Consider the following 19423-nt stretch of genomic DNA (forward strand, 5'->3'; position numbering starts at 1 on the left):
ACAAGCCCTCTGGCACACTGTAGTGTGTGACTGAGAATGAAAGGGCAGATAAACATTATCCAGGCTATATATATATATATATATATATGTGTGTGTGTGTGTGTGTGTGTGTGTGTTTGTGTATATATAAATAAAAGCCAAGTGGCCTCTGTGCGTGTGCGGATGTATGGCTTCGATCACGGAGAAACCGGGGAGAGCTGATATTTTCCGCTTCGTATGCTTCTGTATTTTGGGCTAAGGATGAACGCTGTGAAAACAGAAAGTTGATAGGACAAGTACTTTTTTGAGAAATTACCGATTTTGGCTAACCAGTAAACAATGGGCGTTGTGCTGTAATGCACAATGGGAGTTCAGGGTTTTGGAGTTTTAAATGTTGTTATTGTGGTTCATGTTACTTTACTTGTTAGTGTTACTGATTTATTGTTTGTTTTTTTTGTAGTTCAATTGGTTTGGTCACTTTAGTTAAGTGTCATGTTGCTGTTACCATGAGTGAGTTAAACGTCATGTTGGTACCATGAGTGAAATGTGTATTGTTTGATGTCTTCCACCACCACCTCTGTGTCTAAAAATAGAAGCACCTGCTTGTGGCAGTGTGCAGAAAAGACAAAAAGCTCTCTGTGCATGTGTGTGTATATAACTTCGACTACAGACAAACAGTGGAGAGGTAACATTTGCTGTTTGGTATGCTTATGTATTTGGGTCAAGAATGAATGCTGCCAAAACAGAACCTTGATAGGACTAATATTTTTGGAGAAACTACAGATATTAGCTAATGTTGCTAATTACATTCTGGACTAACATGCCATTCCAGCAGGGGGCAGTAAATCATCTTTATTTTAAAAGCATGAATGCATGCGTGTGTGATTTTATTTAGTAAGTTCAATGTAAGTACATAATATAATTGGAAATATGTTAAAATACATGGATGGCACAAGAAAGTGAAAAAACCTATTTCCATTCTGGTCCATTTAAAAATCAAATGACAAAATAAAAGAACATAATAATAATGTAAATAATATTAATAATACTGTGTATGTGATAACAAGAACCTATACTAATTTATAAATGCAATAAGACAGTAAATTAATATTTTAAAATTACGTAATTAACAGGGGAAAAAAGGTTCTGAAAACATTCTGGACTCACATGCCATTCCAACTCATCACTGAAACTGCATAATTTATTACCACCCTTGAAAAATGTCAGCTACCTATTTTATAGTGGGTCTCCATGGGCAACACGCTAGACATATTCATTACATATATATTACATATTCATATTATATATTCTTATATTTCATTTAGGGAATAAAATCCCTCCAGAATATCCTGGGTCTTCCCCCAGGCCTTCTCCCGGTTGGACATGCCTGCAAGACCTCACTAAGGGAGGCGATCCGAAGGCATCTTCACCAGATGCCTGAAGCATCTCAATTGGCTCCATTTCATGTGAAGCAGCAGTGGCTCTACCCTAAGTCCCTCCTGGATACTTAAGCCTCTTACCCTTTAGAATATATCAGTATAACAGTGACTTCTCAGAATGATGTGGTGCATCTCAGCTTACTAAGAACCAATCACTTCATCCTCGTTATGTGCTGTTTTTAATTTGGTGAATTCTAAGATGATAGAATTCACTGGTTTTGAGTTACTGTCAATACAAGCTGGCTGGGTTGGACAGATGAACAGACAGACAGACTGACTCACTCACTCATTCATCTACATTTTTACTATCCAAGCCCTGCCTTGTTATCAGCATAGGGGAAAAAAAAAGAGTTGAACATGCCAAATAAACATTTATTTAGACCATTTGCCAATCATCAAGATAACTCAGCCACATGGGGTGTACAGCTAGTATATCATCATTGCCGGTCCCAAAAAAGCAGGTCAGAAATTTAAATTCCATACTGGATCAGCCGAGGCCTGGATTAACAACAACCGCCACTGGTGCCTTTGCCCAACACAGTACTGGCAGAAATTGGGCTGCTGCTGGGCGAAGAAGAGGAGGAGGAGGAGAATGTGTTCAGAGACAGCAGAAGAGGAGAAAAGTTAGAAGGGTGGAAGCGAGAGTCAGGACATTGAATGGTGGCAGTGTGACTGGTAAAGGGAGAGAGTTGAGTGATATGATGGAGAGGAGAAAGGTATGTGCTGTGTGTGCAAGAGACCAAGTGGAAGGGAATTAAGAGCAAGAGCATCAGAGGTGGTTTCAAGTTGTGTGGATGGGAGGAGAAAGGGTGTTGGTTCCATTTTAAAGGAAGAGTATGTTAAGAGTGTGTTGAAAGTTAAGCGAGTGTCTGACAGGGTGATGAGTTTGAAGTTGGAAATAGAATGGGTAATGTCATAAGTGCATATGGCTCACAGGTAGGTTGTGAGATGAAGGAGAAAGATGATTTCTGGTGTAAGTTAGATGAGGTGGTGGAGACTGTGCCCAAACATGAATGAGTGATTGGGACAGGCTTCAATAGGCATGTTTGTGAAGGGAACAGAGGTGATGAGGAAGTAAGGGGAAGATATTGTGTCAAGGAGAGGAATATGGAAGAGCCGATGGTAGTAGACTTTATATGGTGAGAAGGATGCTCAGGATGGAGCCACCAGGCAGGAGGATAAGAGGGAGGCCAAAGAGGAGTTTTGTGGATGTGCTGAGGGAGGACACGCAGGTGGTTGGTGTGACAGAGGAAGATACAGAGGACAGATGGAAACGGTTGACCTACTGTGGTGGCCCCCTAACATGAGCAGTAGAAAGAAGAAGAAGAAGAAGAAGCCATCAATCATCAAGATAGGGTCCAAAATGTGTGATGTCAGGTCTGTTTCATTCTGAAATAAAGCTTGTGGGTCATTGCATATTGACCTGAAGGTACAGAGTCAAAATGTGACAGAAAACGATATTCTGTTCAGCCGTTGTAGACCCGCTGCAGAAAATCTCTACAAACTGATTCTTATTCTGTTGTGTGCTGTGGTGTACTCCCCCTTCACTGACACACCAGTGAAACAGTGCTATACATTATTTACAAATGCTTGAGGTTGCTGAACAGTACTTACTCATCATCTGGTGTTAGCTGCACTGGTTCATTAGTAAACTGGGTGTCAAAGTTTTCGAGGCCATAGTCATCTGAGATTTGAGGCTTGAAGGGTGGTGTCACCTCTTTCTTTTCCAACTGGGAAAAGACAAACACAAACAAATTATATCCACAAACTTTTATTATGACACAAATGAGAATGGAGACCATCTAGTAAAAGCAAACATTTGCAATAAGGGAGTAGGGGAAAAACTACAGAGGATCTTCAGACAGCACAAAATCCCAGTTTACTTTAAACCTGTTAACACCTTGAGACAGAAATTAGTTCACCCTAAGGACAGGATCCCTAGTTACAAACAGAGCAATGTAGTGTATTCTATCAGATGTCAGGAAAACTGTAACGAACACTACACAGGTGAGACTAAGCAACCTTTACACAAAAGGCTATACCAGCACCGCAGAGAGGGCGCCAGTGGACTCCAGTCTGCAGTTCATCTCCACCTTAAAGATACTAAAAACACATTTGAGGACAAGGAAGTTAAAATCTTAGCCAGAGAGAAGAAATGATTTGAGAGAGGTGTGAAGGAGGCATTCTATGTGAAACAGCTGAAACCCAGCCTTAACCGGGGAGGGGGTCTGAGACACGCTTTGTCCCCTGTTTACAATGGGGTACTCATTTCAAGGAATCAAGGAAATTTTATTGTCATATGCACAGAACCCTGCACAATGAAATGTGGCTACTGCATTTACCCATCCTATTTGCCAGTAGGAGCAGAGGTCGCCATAAAAGGCGCCCGGGGACCAGCTCCAGATGTACATCCCTGCCTTGGTCAACAGCAGGGCTGAGCAAACCAACACCGACCCATAACAAACAACACACACAACACACAACACATAGGCCGGCCTGGTACATAAAACATATATATGAAAGCAAAACACGAGGGAAAAGGAGAAGAAAAAAAAAAATATCAAAGCAGTTTCAGTCTTTTGTTCATGGTAATGAGTCATTCACGCCATCAGGAGAGGCGCCAGTCCCATCGTTACGAGGGACAGCTACCCTGTCATTAGGAGGGTGCTAACTAGAGCACAATAGGTGCTAATTAAAGCAATTGTTTAGTCACTAGCCAATAGCATTCTGCCTCTCAGTAGGAGGCATCTGGTTAGGTTTAAAACTCCAGCTTTTGTGGCTTCTGTTTGTTCTTCTCGGCAAGGGTCAGACAGAAGTCAGACTACCAGAGCAAGAATTTTAGCTGAGGAAGCTTCTGTGATTTGAAGCGAAACGTTCTCGTGTCAAACAACCCAGTCCAGTCGAAGATTCAAGCTTCTCTACTATGGAAACCACCTGGACAACTGAGGGCCTTCACAGAAATATCTCTAATGTGGAGGTCAAAGGACAATGTGGGATCAAAAATCACCTCAAGGTTCCTTACTTTCTTACTTACTAGGTTAAGCATTAGCTGAATGAACTGATGCAGATATCTTGCTGGACCAAGAACGATCATTTCGGTGTTGTCCGAGTTTAAAAATAAGAAATTGCGGGACAGCCAACTTTTCACTGACACAAGGTAATCCTCTAAGGACTTTATGTGTATGAGATTACCAGCGGTTAACTGCATGTACAACTGAGTATTATCAGCATAGCAATGAAAGGTAACCCCTAAATGCCACAATATGTGCCCAAGGGGTGATATATAAAGGAAGAAAAGCAGGGGGCCTAAGACAGACCCCAGTGGAACCCCATATAACCAAGGTTAGATGTAGTGTTCTTGTACAAGACACAGTGAGAAGGACTGGTTAGGAATGATGTCAACCATGCAAGCAAATTCCCAGTAGTCCCAAAATAATTCTCCAGCCAATAAAGCAGAAAATGGTGATCCACTGTATCAAATCCAGCTCTAAGATCTAACAGCACCAGAACCGTAGTGGTGTCTGAATCCATTGCAAGCAGAATATCATTTACCACTTTATTAAGAACCATCCCTATGGCATGATAAATTGTAAATGCAGACTGCAGTGGCTGAAAGAGATTATTTTCAGTAAATTGGTCCACGAGCCGCTGTGAAACCACTTTTTCCAGAATTTTGAACAAAATGATAGATTTGATATCGGCCTATAGTTTTTCAATACACTTGAACAGGAACTTTGAATTATGCTTGCTTTTGTTGATCAAATCAAAGTAATAGGCCTGCTTTGTAGCCAGAAGTGCATGCTTATAGTCTAGACTCATGTGGGGTGGATTACGTCTACTTTTGAACTACGCCATTTTCTTTCTAGACCGTGAGCCTTATGCTCGAGGCCACATAAGAAATCATTGAACAAAGGTGACTGTGTTTTGGGGGGGTGGTTTTAATATACAGTAATGAAATTCTTCCGGAAATTACCGGAAATCAGGACTTTGACTCGCGTAGTGAACATTTCCAGGTTATTTTTGGTAACATACTTCAGAATCCATTCATTCAGTTCCACACCCAGACAGCTGGTGGCAGTAATGCGCTGTGTTGGTTTGCAAGTCGCCAATAATCTCCAAAGAAGAAGAAGGGTTATTTGTTTTAATCAAAGAAAACAGCACAGTTCAGTTTCATATTTCTTTTTATTTAATGTACACTTTACTTTTCATGCTATTTTATGTGTCTAAAAATAAATGCCCAACATTCATTAAGAAATTATTTCAACAACAGATGGTTTTAATTTACAGATCAACATCAAAGATTTCTAAAGAATCTTTTTTTACTGTTATTAAAACTATTTTAATTACAAGTTTTCTAATGTAACAAAAGTAGTAACTTAAAAATGTACAGTAATCAGAAATTAACCTAGAAGTAAAAACACATTCATAAGGATTTTGAGGTGGCCAAGAATTTGAAAAAGATTATCAATAGCTGCAAAGCTCCTGCCAAAACTAGGAAAACTGAGAATTGAGTGAAGGTTGAACAAATTGATGCATTAATGTACCATAAATACGCCAACTGATCCATTTGAATTGTCATTTATTGTGTACTTTTCTGAGCCACAATGTATTTTTTTTTTTTTTTTTTTTTCTTTAGTAAAGGCTGGTAGCACAATAAACGTTGTGTGGAAAACTTGACCTGACCCAACAAAAAACATTTTTTTTGGGGGGGGGGGGGGGGGGGGGAGGGGTAAATAGACTTGAAAATGCACCAGAATGGATCTGAGATTTCAAATTGCTTCCATGTTGTCTGCCAGTGGTACATCACAAGTAGGGGTCTTCCATGGCAGCTCCTCGTCTTCCTCACTATCCTCTGTCGTCTGATGTACTCACGTAGCAGTTTGTCCGCAGGAGTCTTCTGGGTGTACTTCTTGATGTTCCTTGTTTTGTTCTGATCTTGGCTTTGACACTTATCCTTTTCCCCTCTTTTCACTGACCGTACAGTGTCTGGACTTCAGGTGGAATTCTTCATGCATTACGAAGTGGGATATAATATTCTTTTTACCATAATGTTCCAGTTTATTACCAGTTCTACTGCTTGAACAACACATTAGTGTATTTTACAGTATTTACATGGGGTTGATGGCCATCCACGACTCTATGAAGACTTGTATTTTGATACACATTCCTTCTTGTTGTTTTATTTATGTCTGACAATGTTTACTGCGCCACCTAGAAAAGGGAGTTCTTCCTTGCAATCTGGAGATATGTATGGTATCTTTCATCTGTCTCATATCTTCCGTCTCTAAGGTTTACACTGAATTAAGAAAACAATATGGAACAGGCTCTACATGAGTTTAAAATGTGAGCTGCTTTTAAATCATTCAATACAGATTTTCTGGTTTGTCCGTCCCTTTGTCATCGTCTGTTTTGGCTTATTTTTGTGGTTGACTGTGATTTGTGGTTGAATGTATCAGTACTGCTCTTAAGGTTAAGTCTGCTTTATATTGTGATAATTACATTTTTGAATTATAATTCCTGTGAAATCTGTATTTAATGCATTTGTCTGTAGCTACTTGTTCTTGCTGTCTGCTTTGGCCAGGACTCTGAGAAAAAGTAATATCAATCTCATTGAGTTTTTTTCTGGTTCAAACATATACTCCATGACAAGGACTATGTGGACAAGGGGTCCACATGCCCCGACCCCACCACCACCACAACTTGACTTCTATGGTATGTTGTTATGTATATAGGCCTACTGCATCAGAAAAAATTATATTAACATCAAATAAAGTGGTACAAAATATGCATTTGAGCCAAATATCTATTGTGACCCCACTGAATGAACGGACTGAAAAATTTGGGGTACGGGAAATGACATTGATCAGACCACACAGTTATCATTTTAATATCTCTGCAAATTAGGTGTCATTTGAAAGGTCTTGAGGTCCCCTAACTTGTGATATTAAATGTTGGTTATGTCATTGGTTATGTAAATATAGGCCAAAAGGTCACGTGTACGATAAGTAAAATTCACCACCATCCCAATTTAAAATGCTGCTATGGCCAATCTGCTTGGAGATTTTTAACCAAATTTTCAGATGTTTTAAGACAGGCACCAATAATGTTTTTGACTGTAAAGAATTCCAGAGGGGTGCCATAGCTTCAGATACATACCCCTTCGCACTGAATAGGGAATGTACCATTTTGTCACTTTTAGTCTAAAATTGTGTTTCCTGGGCCATACAAACCTCCAGTAAAATTATGCCCACACTAGCTTAAATTGTATTTTGGCTTCTTCCTGTCATTGATAAGCGTTATTTATCCAACTGCCAAGTTTTGGCAATTACGAAGGGTGACTTGGAACCAATCTAGCCTTCACTATCACTGCTTGACTCTTCCTCGCGCTCAGTATCACTGTCACCTTCTCTTTCTGTTTCGCTGTCCTCCTCCTCATCCTATTGGTTCATGGTGTCAATAATGTCAACAACTTCGGTTGGCAGCACATTCTTTCCTGACCATTTTGGCTGAATATGCCCACCTTCAACAGTCCAGCCATGACCTTTGGTAGTATCAGGAACATCCAGTGTATGATTTCATATACCGACTTGGGAATTTACCAGGTTGATGTGCTCAACTAAGGAGCTCTGACACAGTGGCAGAGACTAGGTCAATCTTCTTGAATGGCTTCAGCTTTCCATCCTCACCACACTTCTTCAGAAGTTGAGTATTTCTCAATGTATTCACTTTTGTTGCTCGTCTGTCCCCAAACAGTAGACAGATGAATTCCTCTAGCAAAGCTACCACCCCCTTAGCAACCGTCCACAACTCCCCTAGTTCTGCAAATGCTGCCTTTCTGATGCTTCTCCGACAGTTTCAAGGGTTTCACCTTTCCTTTACATCTGAATGTGCTAGTGCTGTCACAACCTGAAAAGGCATGTAGCCCAAGCAGTGCTGCTGTAAACACTGCGCTATATGATTCTGCCAGTGTGCTGATGTCAATGCAGCACTTTGTGTGACCCTTTCCTGTTTCAAATAGAACTTGTAGGCCAGTAAGCCGATAAGCATGGTGAAGCAGGTTGAAAAATATATATGTATCAGGTGTTTTCACCCTGGCTGTTAACATACCTCATGTCTTGTGGATACATGCAGTATAACACAACTCTGGTGTCTGTCTCCTCCTGATTGGACTGCAGGAATTCTATCTCAACATAGGACATGGTATCTCCGGTTGATCTCAACATGTACGCACTTCCTTCATGGACAATGACAACTTCTCGACCACGCAAGATCTGAGCTGTTGGTGCACTACTCCGAGTGTCGAGTAACATCTTCACCAGCTGCACATTGTTGTCATCAATCAATCAATTTTTTTATATAGCGCCAAATCACAACAAACAGTTGCCCCAAGGCGCTTTATATTGTAAGGCAAGGCCATACAATATAAAGACATGAATACTTTCCTGTCCTTTGGTCGCTTCATTTCACCCCCACTCACAATGAGCTTATCTCCCACACCTCGTCGCTGTCTTTCCATCACCTTCACTGAACCGGAAACGTACATATCAATGCTAAACATGCATGCAGAGCTTGACATCAGAACAGATTCCTCCAGGACTTTTCATGCAATGCCAGAAAATTTGCCTGGTAGGTCACAATAGAGGGTGGAATACTGCATTTTCATCCTCTATGACCAATATTTCATTGGGATATGATGTGACTGTGGCATCCTTGCTGTCACCCACTAAGTGGCGCATCCCTTTAGATTTGTTTGTCTTACTCAAGAATCCATCAGCCAATGCAGACTGTATGGAACAGGTGGGAATTGGAACCTCATCAGTTCTGCAAGGTCGAGCATATCACCCAACAACCTCTGAGACTTCACCAGCAACTGGAATGCCACAGACCCCCCTCTTGGCCATACTGGACTTCCTTATTGGTAGATATGTTTAGTTTCACGCTCTTTTTCATGTTGCCAAACATCTTCAGTTTCAGTTTCTTGATTGGGTCAACAAACCCAGTTCCTTTCTGCAGTCTTTCATTGATAAATGTTTGTTTCGCCTCAAGCCCAACTTCTTCCACTTCTGGTGATGTAGAGACACCTGAAGAAATGCACACCAGTCTTTCTTTGTCAGCAGCATCAAATGGATTGACAAAGTTTTCAAATGTTTCAACTGTTTTCTCAACACGGCTTTCTCCTCTCTTCTCTTCAGTTGGCCGGATGTCCCGGTGGGTTGTCCCTCTGTCTCCATTATTGTATCCTATCATATCAGCCATCCCATATGCTGCTTGGAGATACTTTAGTCTCTCCTTGGTTGTCCTACACAACCTCTGATAAGCACCATATCCTCGGGATTTGGAATGACTCAAGAATGTCTCCTCCATGGTTTTGTCCATGGGACATCGACTGCCAGTTATAAACGATCAGGCCATGCTGAATGCACCACGCTTCATAGTCCAGTAGTTAAGGGATAGAATTGTGCACTTTTACAAAAGTGCCAAACTTTGTCAAGGGACTCTTTAGGTTATATTAAGTCATGTCAAAGCGGGAGACATTTGATTTTAGCCCTGTATCCTGCTTTTTTTAAAAGGGTGTTTGCATGGTTATAATACAGTGTATATTTTGCTATTCATATGACAATACGATCATATGGTTATTATGTAGGGGGCCAGTGATCAAGATTGGACATTGTTAAGCTGTAACTAGTGCAAAGCTATACTGAGCTTATGTGATCATGTATCGTCTGTCGTGCGGCGTCATACGTCGTCGTACATCCTTATACATTAGCAGGGTGGTATGTTTCAAAATGGAAAGAGGTACAGGACTCATTTCAGGCCTGTAGGGATCTTTAACAGGCCTCTACCTCTGAGACATAAAATTAGGTCACTGTGATCTTCCTAGCATGAAAGCTGTAGAGACTAGTTCATTAAAAATATTCATGAAACATTTGTGCATATCTAGGAAGTTTGCCAACCAGGTATTTACAATGTTTTCAGTTAAAAAATATGGTGATAATCATCTTAATACCAGTAACATAAAATAATAATGATAACAACAACAATAATAATAATAATAATGGTTATAGCCATAAAAACAAAATTGATTTCTTGTACTTAATAAAAAAGCATTTCTTTCCGTTCAAACACTGTTGTTATTTTAGAGTGTAAATATGTTAGAGTGCATGAGTAGCATCTTTCCTTTGCCCTATGCTCGCAAACAGCTATATTGCATAGGAATATTGATATTCACAATGAGTTAGACAATATTTAGTCACTTTCCCTAGATTAACGCTTTTTCTAGGAGTGTAAGCACACTGAAGCACATTCAAAGCATCCCTACTTAGTCTTAATACATTTTTCATAACCTTCAAGTTTATATTATGAACTTAAAAAGACATTTGGATAAGAGTTTGTCATGAATTATATGCTGTAGAAGGTTGAAAATGGTTATTCTCTTAAACCCAAGTTTTTAGAGTGTAGACGTTTATAGATTCAATGTCTCCCGATCTTATATACTTCAGGACACTATAAAGTACCTCTGATAAAGTTTTGGCGCTTTTGTATAAAAGTGCATGATTCCCCTAAAATTTGTCCCTTAGCCACCAGACTATCAAGAGGTCTGTTGCTCCGGGATGGGACAGTTCGATGTTCACCAAGTGTGTAGAAAAGTACGATAAGTACCTGGCATAATTGAAGCCACTGAAACTGAAGAACAAATCGAGCATCAAGCACAGGCACTGAGTATACAGGGGGTAGTTGTTGGTTTTAACAGCCCGTATGAGAGTGAGCAACAACCATATACGAGGTCTGTGAGAAAAGTATCTGTCGTTTTTATTATATGCAAAAAATATATGGATTTGATTCATATGTTTTTACGTCAGCCAAGCTTGAACCTTCGTGCGCATGCATGAGTTTTTTCATGTCTGTCGGTTGCGTCATTCGCCTGTGGGCAGGCTTTGAGTGAGCACTGGTCCACCCCTCTCGTCGTTTTTTCATTGCGAGGAAATGGCGGAATGATATGGGCTTTATTCCATCAGAATTTTTTCAGAAACTGTTAGAGACAGGCAGCTGGAAACCATTCGGAAAATTCACATGACTTTCGGTGAAACTTTTAATGGGCTTCACAGAGATTACGGAGTGTTACTACCGCTTTAAGGATGGCCCACAATGGCGCACGGCCCACAATGGCGCACGGCCCACAATGGCGCACGGCCCACAATGGCGCACGGCCCACAATGGCGCACGGCCCACAATGGCGCACGGCCCACAATGGCGCACGGCCCACAATGGCGCACGGCCCACAATGGCGCACGGCCCACAATGGCGCACGGCCCACAATGGCGCACGGCCCACAATGGCGCACGGCCCACAGCGCTCCGAGCCGCGATCGACAGGCAGAAACGACCATTTCGCTGTATGGCTCCGGGACCGTCGTGTGCAATTTCTCTGGTTATCACAAGAGCTGGACATCAGCCATTTTCCAGCAGATTTCACTTTTAACAAGAGATTTTGTCATGGAAAGCCGTGCGGAGGCTTCGCGCGTCACGACGGATTCGCTGATGGAGCGAGACAAAGAACACCTCCGTTTTTGAGTGCACAGCTCTCCACAATTTCTCTTATATTCACTCAACTGGTAAGCCACTGAAAGCTGAGATAGGCATGTCCCAACTTGTCCTCTAACACTCCATCAGATTACCTTATGCTACCCATAATGCATTGCTGCCTGGCACAGCATGTGCTCACAAAACCTTAAAAAGTAGCACATTACTTTAAAACGAAAACATATATCTGATATTTTCACTTTATAAACTTCAGACATGAGAATAATTTTAAATAACTTGTCTAAAATGAGTGGTTAAAATTTGAACCATAAGTTAAACATGTATGCTTCTGGATAACTTGGTAACATTGCGATTATATTAGTATGGTGTTAAAGGAAATAACTTTTTTTTTTGGGTCACCAGTTCTCCTTTACTTACAGACGATAGAGTGGTTTCTGATTGCAGAGGGTAGAACAACATGCTTATTAGGAAACTTTTAACAGGTAGGTCTCAACAGCTTTAAAAATGTTTTTCACTGTTCAGCTTAGTTTAGTACGTTATCGGTCTAAAAGTTATCGGACAGTAATTCATCGGAAGATAATTAGTCCGATGATGGTTTTTAATGGTTTTATCTAAAAAGATAATCCGATAATGAAAACATTATCTTCGATAATTATCTGTTATCTGATTATCGGAAGTGTGCCCACCACTGGTTTTCACGTATTTTTGTCCCACCTCACGAGCTGCATCCTCAGCATAATGAAGACATTCCTGGACAGTCTCACACTCGGTAATTGGTTTTGAAATGATCTTGTAATACTCTATAGTGATCAGTCGTTAAGGACTCTCACCAGTGAGTGAAACGTATGATCCCCATCCTAGTACTGCTTGTATCTTTGTATTTGATATGTGAAGACGGACTATTGTGGCATCACAAAACTACTGTGAGCATCATTTTACCAGATGTTCAGCTGCAAGGCCCAGGAAGCAGTTTTTGGCCATAAGTGCAAAAACGGTATATTGCATCAAAGGCCTGAAGGGGTTAATCTCTGAAACTGTGGCACCCCTCTTGAATTCTTTACTGTAAAAAACATTATTGATGCCTGCCCTAAAACATCTGAAAATTTGGTGAAAAATTTCCAAGCGGATTGGCCATAGCAGCATTTTAAATTAGGAAGGTGGTGAATTTTGACTTCCTTAGAGTACACATGACCTTTTGTGTTAAGGTTTGATTGCAGAGTTGAATTGCAACGAAAGAATGCAGGCAGCGTGGACACAAAGGATTATATCAACCAAGGTGATTTATTGTGACATAGTTCCAAAAAGGTGCAAAAGGTGTTTAACAGTCCCAAAATACTCCATACATACAGTGCAGCAAAAATACAACAAAGGCTGCAAAGTGAAAAATCAAAAACCAGAGCCAGAAATGCAAAAAGTCAAAAACTGGAGAAAACACCAGAAACAGTACTTACACATAAGGATATACAGGAACCTGGGCAAGGAGCTTACACAGGAGACATACAATGAACCGGCAATGACTGACAAACAAGGAAGTGCTTAAATAACCAAACTGATTAAGGAACAGGTGTGTTGAATCAGGGGAAGGAGGAGCAAGTGCACAGGAGGCATTGACTGAACAAAATGGAGGATGGTGAGTGATGGGTCAAAGTTCATGTGATAACTAATAAAAGGTGATCAGAACTACACAGAATCTGCAGATGAGTAGAACATAAAATATACAGAAAAGCTAAACCGGGAGCAAAGGTGCACATAAAGCAACTAGAGAAAGTGTGAAAATAAAAGATTCACAAAATCATACCGAAAAGCAAAGGTGCACTTAAGGTAACTGCAGAAAACTGAGAAAATAAGAAAACAAGCAATTTAACAAAATCAAAGTGAAAACTAAGCAACAACCAGAATGAAGTACATAACCAAAACTAGAGAGGAACTCAAACCAGTGAGGGAGTGAAACAGAAAACTAAGACAGGACATGAGAACGGCGCACAAAACCATTGCAAATAAACACTTAAACTGCACTAACAGGGGCAAATCCCAACATTTTGGCTGATATTTACATAACCAAGAACGTAACCAACATTTAATCAATATCACAAGTTAGGGGAGCTCAAGACCTTTCAGATGACACTTAATTTGCAGAAATATTAAAATGATAACTGTGTGGTCTGATCAATGTCATTTCCCGTACCTCAAATTTTTCAGTCTGTACATTCAGTGGGGTCACAATAGATATTTGGCTTAAATGCATATTTTGTACCATTTCATTTGATGTTAACATCATTTTTTTGATGCAGTAGGCCTATATACATAACAACATACCAAAAAAGTCAAGCTGTGGGGGGTGCATGTGGACCCGTAGTAGCCTATGGACCATTACTGATGAATTGCTACTGTATTTAAGGGGAATTGGCTTATTGTGGAGATTCCTTTATTTAAACAAAAGGAAGTAACATGAAGACAATTTTGGACTGTCGCCGACTTATATGAAGGCATGAGAATTTCTACACTGATTTAGTGGCATACAACATCCTGCTGACTCAAACACGGTCGCGGCCATGGCGACCATACAGCTGCTCAGGCGGTAGAGTGGACTGTTGTGTTTTGAGTAAAAGTGTCTGGTAAGTGAATAAACATCTGCTGTCTTCCGGAGTGTTACTCTGTGAAAGAGGAGTGCCTGGTTTCTGCAGTGATAGCTGAACTGAAACAGGAAGAGAAAAAAAAACAACAGAATGGAGGAGGGTGAGGCTCTGCAGTAATTGGGCCCGGGTGATTCAGCCGCGAGAGTTTTTGTCTGGTTTGTTTCCATGGTTTCACATTGCTCATCCTGCTAAAATGTGCACCGAGGACATTTTCTGGGAACAGAATGATGTCAGATGCAACACAGAAAGCCCATAGGTGCAATGTGCTTGTTTTTTTTGTTTTTTTTTACTTCTTGAATGAGTTTTTAACTGTCTTTGCTCTGAAAGGCTGATTTTTGAGCACACGTTTATGACAGTTATAGTAACTTAAAAGAGCAAAATGAGAGAAGGAAGACTGCTTCAGAACTTCTGACATCATTAGTATTCAACACTTCAAAGATGAGTGATGTGTGATAATTTAGTAGCTTTGAGACTTACAGTGTGTGAGAGCATGTAGGCCCATCAGGAAAGACATCCTCTGTGCTGAGATGGTCAGTCTAAAAATGAACGAGGCACCATTCAATGCATCAATGGTCCAGTGGTGTGTGGACTCTCGCTCCCACAGACCGCAGTGAGTTGCACGGGGGCACCGCAGGGAACAGTACTGGCACCATTCCTCTTCACCAGTGGTTTTCAAACTGTGATGTGCCCCCCCCCAGGAGGGTACCAGAGTTCTTCGGTGGGGCACAAGGGATGGGGATCAAGAATCGTTAAGAAATGATGTGATCCACTGACAACAATAGCCTTTTTGACGATTCCCTCATCGGTCCTTCAGAGTGGTCGTTGTTTTTGAGGGTGTTTTATCGGGAAAATGATCGATTCTTTACGTGGTTGCAGACCCTGCAGCGGGTCCACAATCAACCGCTTCTGCAGCAGCTGTTCTTGAAGCAGCAAAGCAGTGCTCAGACCCACTGCTCCGTCGGTTCATTGCTTCACTGCTTTTCAGAAGCAGAAAATCCGCTTCTTAACCCCTCTCAAAGCCATTTAAAAATGACAATCGTGAATCACTTTTGTGCAGATTAAAGTCACTAACTGAGACTCTTGTCTTGTTGTGGGCAAGAAACGAGAATCGTCCTCCGTTATGTTCGCACAGCTCCAAAGACTGCACCGCTCTCTGCCGAGTCAAGTTAGAGTCCGGCTGGAATTATTAACTTCAAAGCAAATCACCGTTTAAATCAAATGACACCTCTTTCCAAACGTTGTAATACAGACAACAGACTAAAACTTTTTTTTCTTCCCAAAATGAGATGTCCTGCGTTCTTTATGAATTACATTGATGTTGATGTGCAGCACAGCAGGCTGAGCTCAGCTCAGATGTATGGAAAGACATTCATGGCATTAATGTCTGAAAGGAAATGCTTTTGAGAAAAACTACAGATTTTGTTTATTTTTATTTATGTCCAGAGATCAAGGATTCAGTGACCAATTTCATATTTAATTACTTTAACACTTAATAAAATGTTACTGACATAGAAAAACTGTAAAGCCTACTTTTAATACACAGAAAATTCACAGGAAGTATCGATAAGGGAATTGATAAAAAATTGAACTGATAAGCGCATTCAATAATGGCATCAATAAAATCTTATCAATACCCATTCCTGAAGTTGAATTAATATTATTTATGTTAAAATGTGTTAGTTAAGCCAAAAACAATTAAAAACACACAGAGATGTTTAAATGTTTTTTTTAAACAATGTTTAAAATATGACAAAAGGTAAAAATAGAAAAATAGAATATTCTTTAAAAACACATTTAAAATATTTGAAAAGGGTGTAAAATGTGTGAAAGAATAGAAAGTTCTTTCAAAACATGTTTAAAATGTTTACAAAGCCTGTAAAATCTGTAAATGCATAGACAGGTCCTTAAAAACACACAAATACTTTTAAAATGTGTTTAAGATGTATAAAAGAATGAAAAAAAACACACGAAGATGTTTAAATTGTGTGTATGTGTGTCGGGGGGGCGCAGCTATTCATTTGTTCTCTGAGGGGGCTCACTCGCCCACACTTTGAGAACCCCTGATCTACACAATCTACACTGAAGATTTCAAGCATAACACCAGCAAATGCTTTCTCCAAAAATTCTCTGATGATACAGCAGTTGTCGGCCTGATTTGGGGACGAGGCGAAGTACAGAGAAACCATCAAGGAGTTTGTGACCTGGAGTGAGCACAATCAACTCATCCTCAACACTGGAAAAACTAAGGAGATGATTGTAGCTATTAGGCGGGGGAGAGTGGTCCATGCAACACCTATTACCATCGAGGGCACCGAGGTGGAGGTGGTTTCTAACCACAAATACCTGGGTGTGCAACTGGATCACAAGTTGGACTGGAAAAGCCAGGCAGAGTCTGTGTATCGCAAGGGGCAAAGCCGATTGTATTTTTTAAGGAGGCTACAGTCATTTAATATCTGCCCACCGTTGCTTCAGTCTGTTGACCACACAGTAGTGGCCAGCGCTGTTTTTTTTTGCGGTAGTCTGCTGGGGAGTGGGCATTCGTACAGCGGACAGAAACAGGGTGAATAAGGTTATTAAAAAAGCAATTGGCTCAGAACTTTCACCAGTCCAAAACGTGACCGAGAAGATGATGCTGTCAAAGCTCAAGGCCATTAAGTCCAACATCTCTCACCTCCTCCATGCCCTGGAGGTGATCACTTGTACCACCTACAGTCACAGGCTGATGGCACTGAGGTGCAAGTCGGAGTGTTTTAGAAAGACTTTCTTCCCAGCTGCTATTAGGCTGTTTAATGTGCACTGACTATTAAAATGATGTCTGTGGTTCTGCACTTTCATTTTATTTTATTTTATATTATATGTTAATGATAGATGTATGAAATTTATGTCTGTGTGAGCTGCTGCAACAGCATAATTTCCTGTGAAGGATCAATAAAGTATCTATCTATCTATCTATAACCCCAATTCTAATGAAGTTGGGATGTTGTGTGAAAGGTAAATAAAAACAGAATACATGGATGACAGAAGAAAGAGAAAATTCCATTGTGGTCCATTTAAAAATAAAATGACAGAAGTAGTCATAAAATAAAATAAAACTGATAATAAAAATAATACTGATGATAATAATAATAATAATAATAGTGTGTATATAATAACAATTATCTAAACAATTTATGAATACATTAATACAGTAAATTAATATTAAAAAATTACGTAATTAACAGGAAATAAAAGGGTTGAGTTCTTTGTCAAAAACTGTTGAGGTCTAAGGGCCCTGACCCACTGGCGTTTAGGAAGATTTGCACATGAAATGAGGAGACAACAGCTGAGCGTCTGCAACAAAGGTGGGCGGAAATGACAAATGTCCCGGGGTGGATCAGCGAATACATGAGGAAGAAAAGTGGATATAATGGAACAGAAGCGAAGGCAACCGCGGAGGCACCCCCATGAGGGGCACAGCAGCCATGATGCACTCGCTTCATCCGTGCCCACTCTGTCTGCATGCGCGAAATACCATTTGTGACTGTGATGTGGCCGTGCTGGGCACGCATTATATCTGTTTTGCACGCTGTCCCGGTCCGCCGCCAAGCCGCCCCAACCGGTCGGTTGCGGATATCAGCAGATGACAGGGGATATGCGGCGCGTTGGTTGTGTATGTCCTGCGTATGTCTTCAGTATGTGTTCAGACAGTGATGCGGATCTCATCTGCAGCAGGATTTTTGAGCCGCTCAAAAATGTCCCATGTCCTGGCTGCGGACATGCGTGCCTCTGCGGATGATCACAGACGTGTTCAGATGGCGGCCGACTCATACAGGAATGTTACACGGTTATTGCGGTTGTTTGGCGGATGTGGGCCACTTTTGTGCGCATTCCATCCGCAAATCCTCCTAAACGCCAGTGGGACAGGGCCCTAAGGTTCTAAAAACATTCTGGACTCACACGCTATTCCAACTCATTATAGAAATTTTGTATTATTATTACCACCCTTGAAAAATGTCAGCTACCTATTTTATAAACATTACCCAATCTAGAGCCCATGGATCCCCCCACAGGCAGTGCACTAAGTATAACTGCAATACCTTTAAAATTTTAAAAGCTGCATTTCTATCCTTATGGTAATTTTTCCCTCTCAAAGACTATTCATGTCATTTGTATAACAGTAACAAAAAAGTGCTGATAAACTTACTTTGGAGAAATTATTGCTGTTCACAATGAATTAATGGCAGGAAAGCAGACATATTTCTTCAATTTGGAGCAAACTGAAGAAATATGTGTAAATATGTGTAACTTACAGCCTGCTGGCTGCTCCACCATGAATGTTATGACTATTCTGACCTGGCAAAGTATTATTCTGAGCAATGACTGTGGCATTTTTCTTGCTTGCCCAGTGCTTATGAGTCATCGTTGTCTCACCCAGTCCTGAGTCAAGTCAACCTTACAGCCATTGTAACGGCATGTTACCAAGGGCCGCTGAACATCATACAAATACCACCAGTGCAGTCACTGTGACCAAGTGTCAGCCCATCTACGCACTCAGGGGGTGATAAGCCACAGAGGGACCGGTGGAAGAATATGACAGAAGAAAGATGTGACAGTATTTCATCACCTCCAAAACTGAGAACCCTGTCACACATAGCACGAGTGAGCAGGAATCAAGCAGAATCAGCCGGAATGGGGGGGGGGACTTCGAGCTGTTGGACAGCCGTGTACAACTGCTGGACTGAGTCGTTCACACCTGCACAACTGCAGCCCAGATGTTGTCGAACAACACTGCTGTCAGACAGCACCAGAATAATAAAAAAGCGCTCAGATTGCTGGACTACTGCGTGTC

At 40.9% G+C, this 19423-nt stretch overlaps 1 protein-coding gene across 3 annotated transcripts in view; it reads right to left on the reverse strand.

Moving 5' to 3' along the window:
• Positions 1-19423, reverse strand: part of prkcz (protein kinase C, zeta) — a 595716-nt gene that overhangs the window by 27017 nt on the left and 549276 nt on the right. For all 3 annotated transcript variants that reach the window (XM_034171897.1, XM_034171896.1, XM_034171898.1), the window contains one exon: positions 3033-3148. In XM_034171897.1, coding sequence (XP_034027788.1) covers positions 3033-3148 — 116 coding nt within the window. The remainder of the gene's footprint in view (positions 1-3032; positions 3149-19423) is intronic.

Source organism: Thalassophryne amazonica, chromosome 6 (genome assembly GCF_902500255.1).
Source record: "Thalassophryne amazonica chromosome 6, fThaAma1.1, whole genome shotgun sequence".
Taxonomy (NCBI): domain Eukaryota; kingdom Metazoa; phylum Chordata; class Actinopteri; order Batrachoidiformes; family Batrachoididae; genus Thalassophryne; species Thalassophryne amazonica.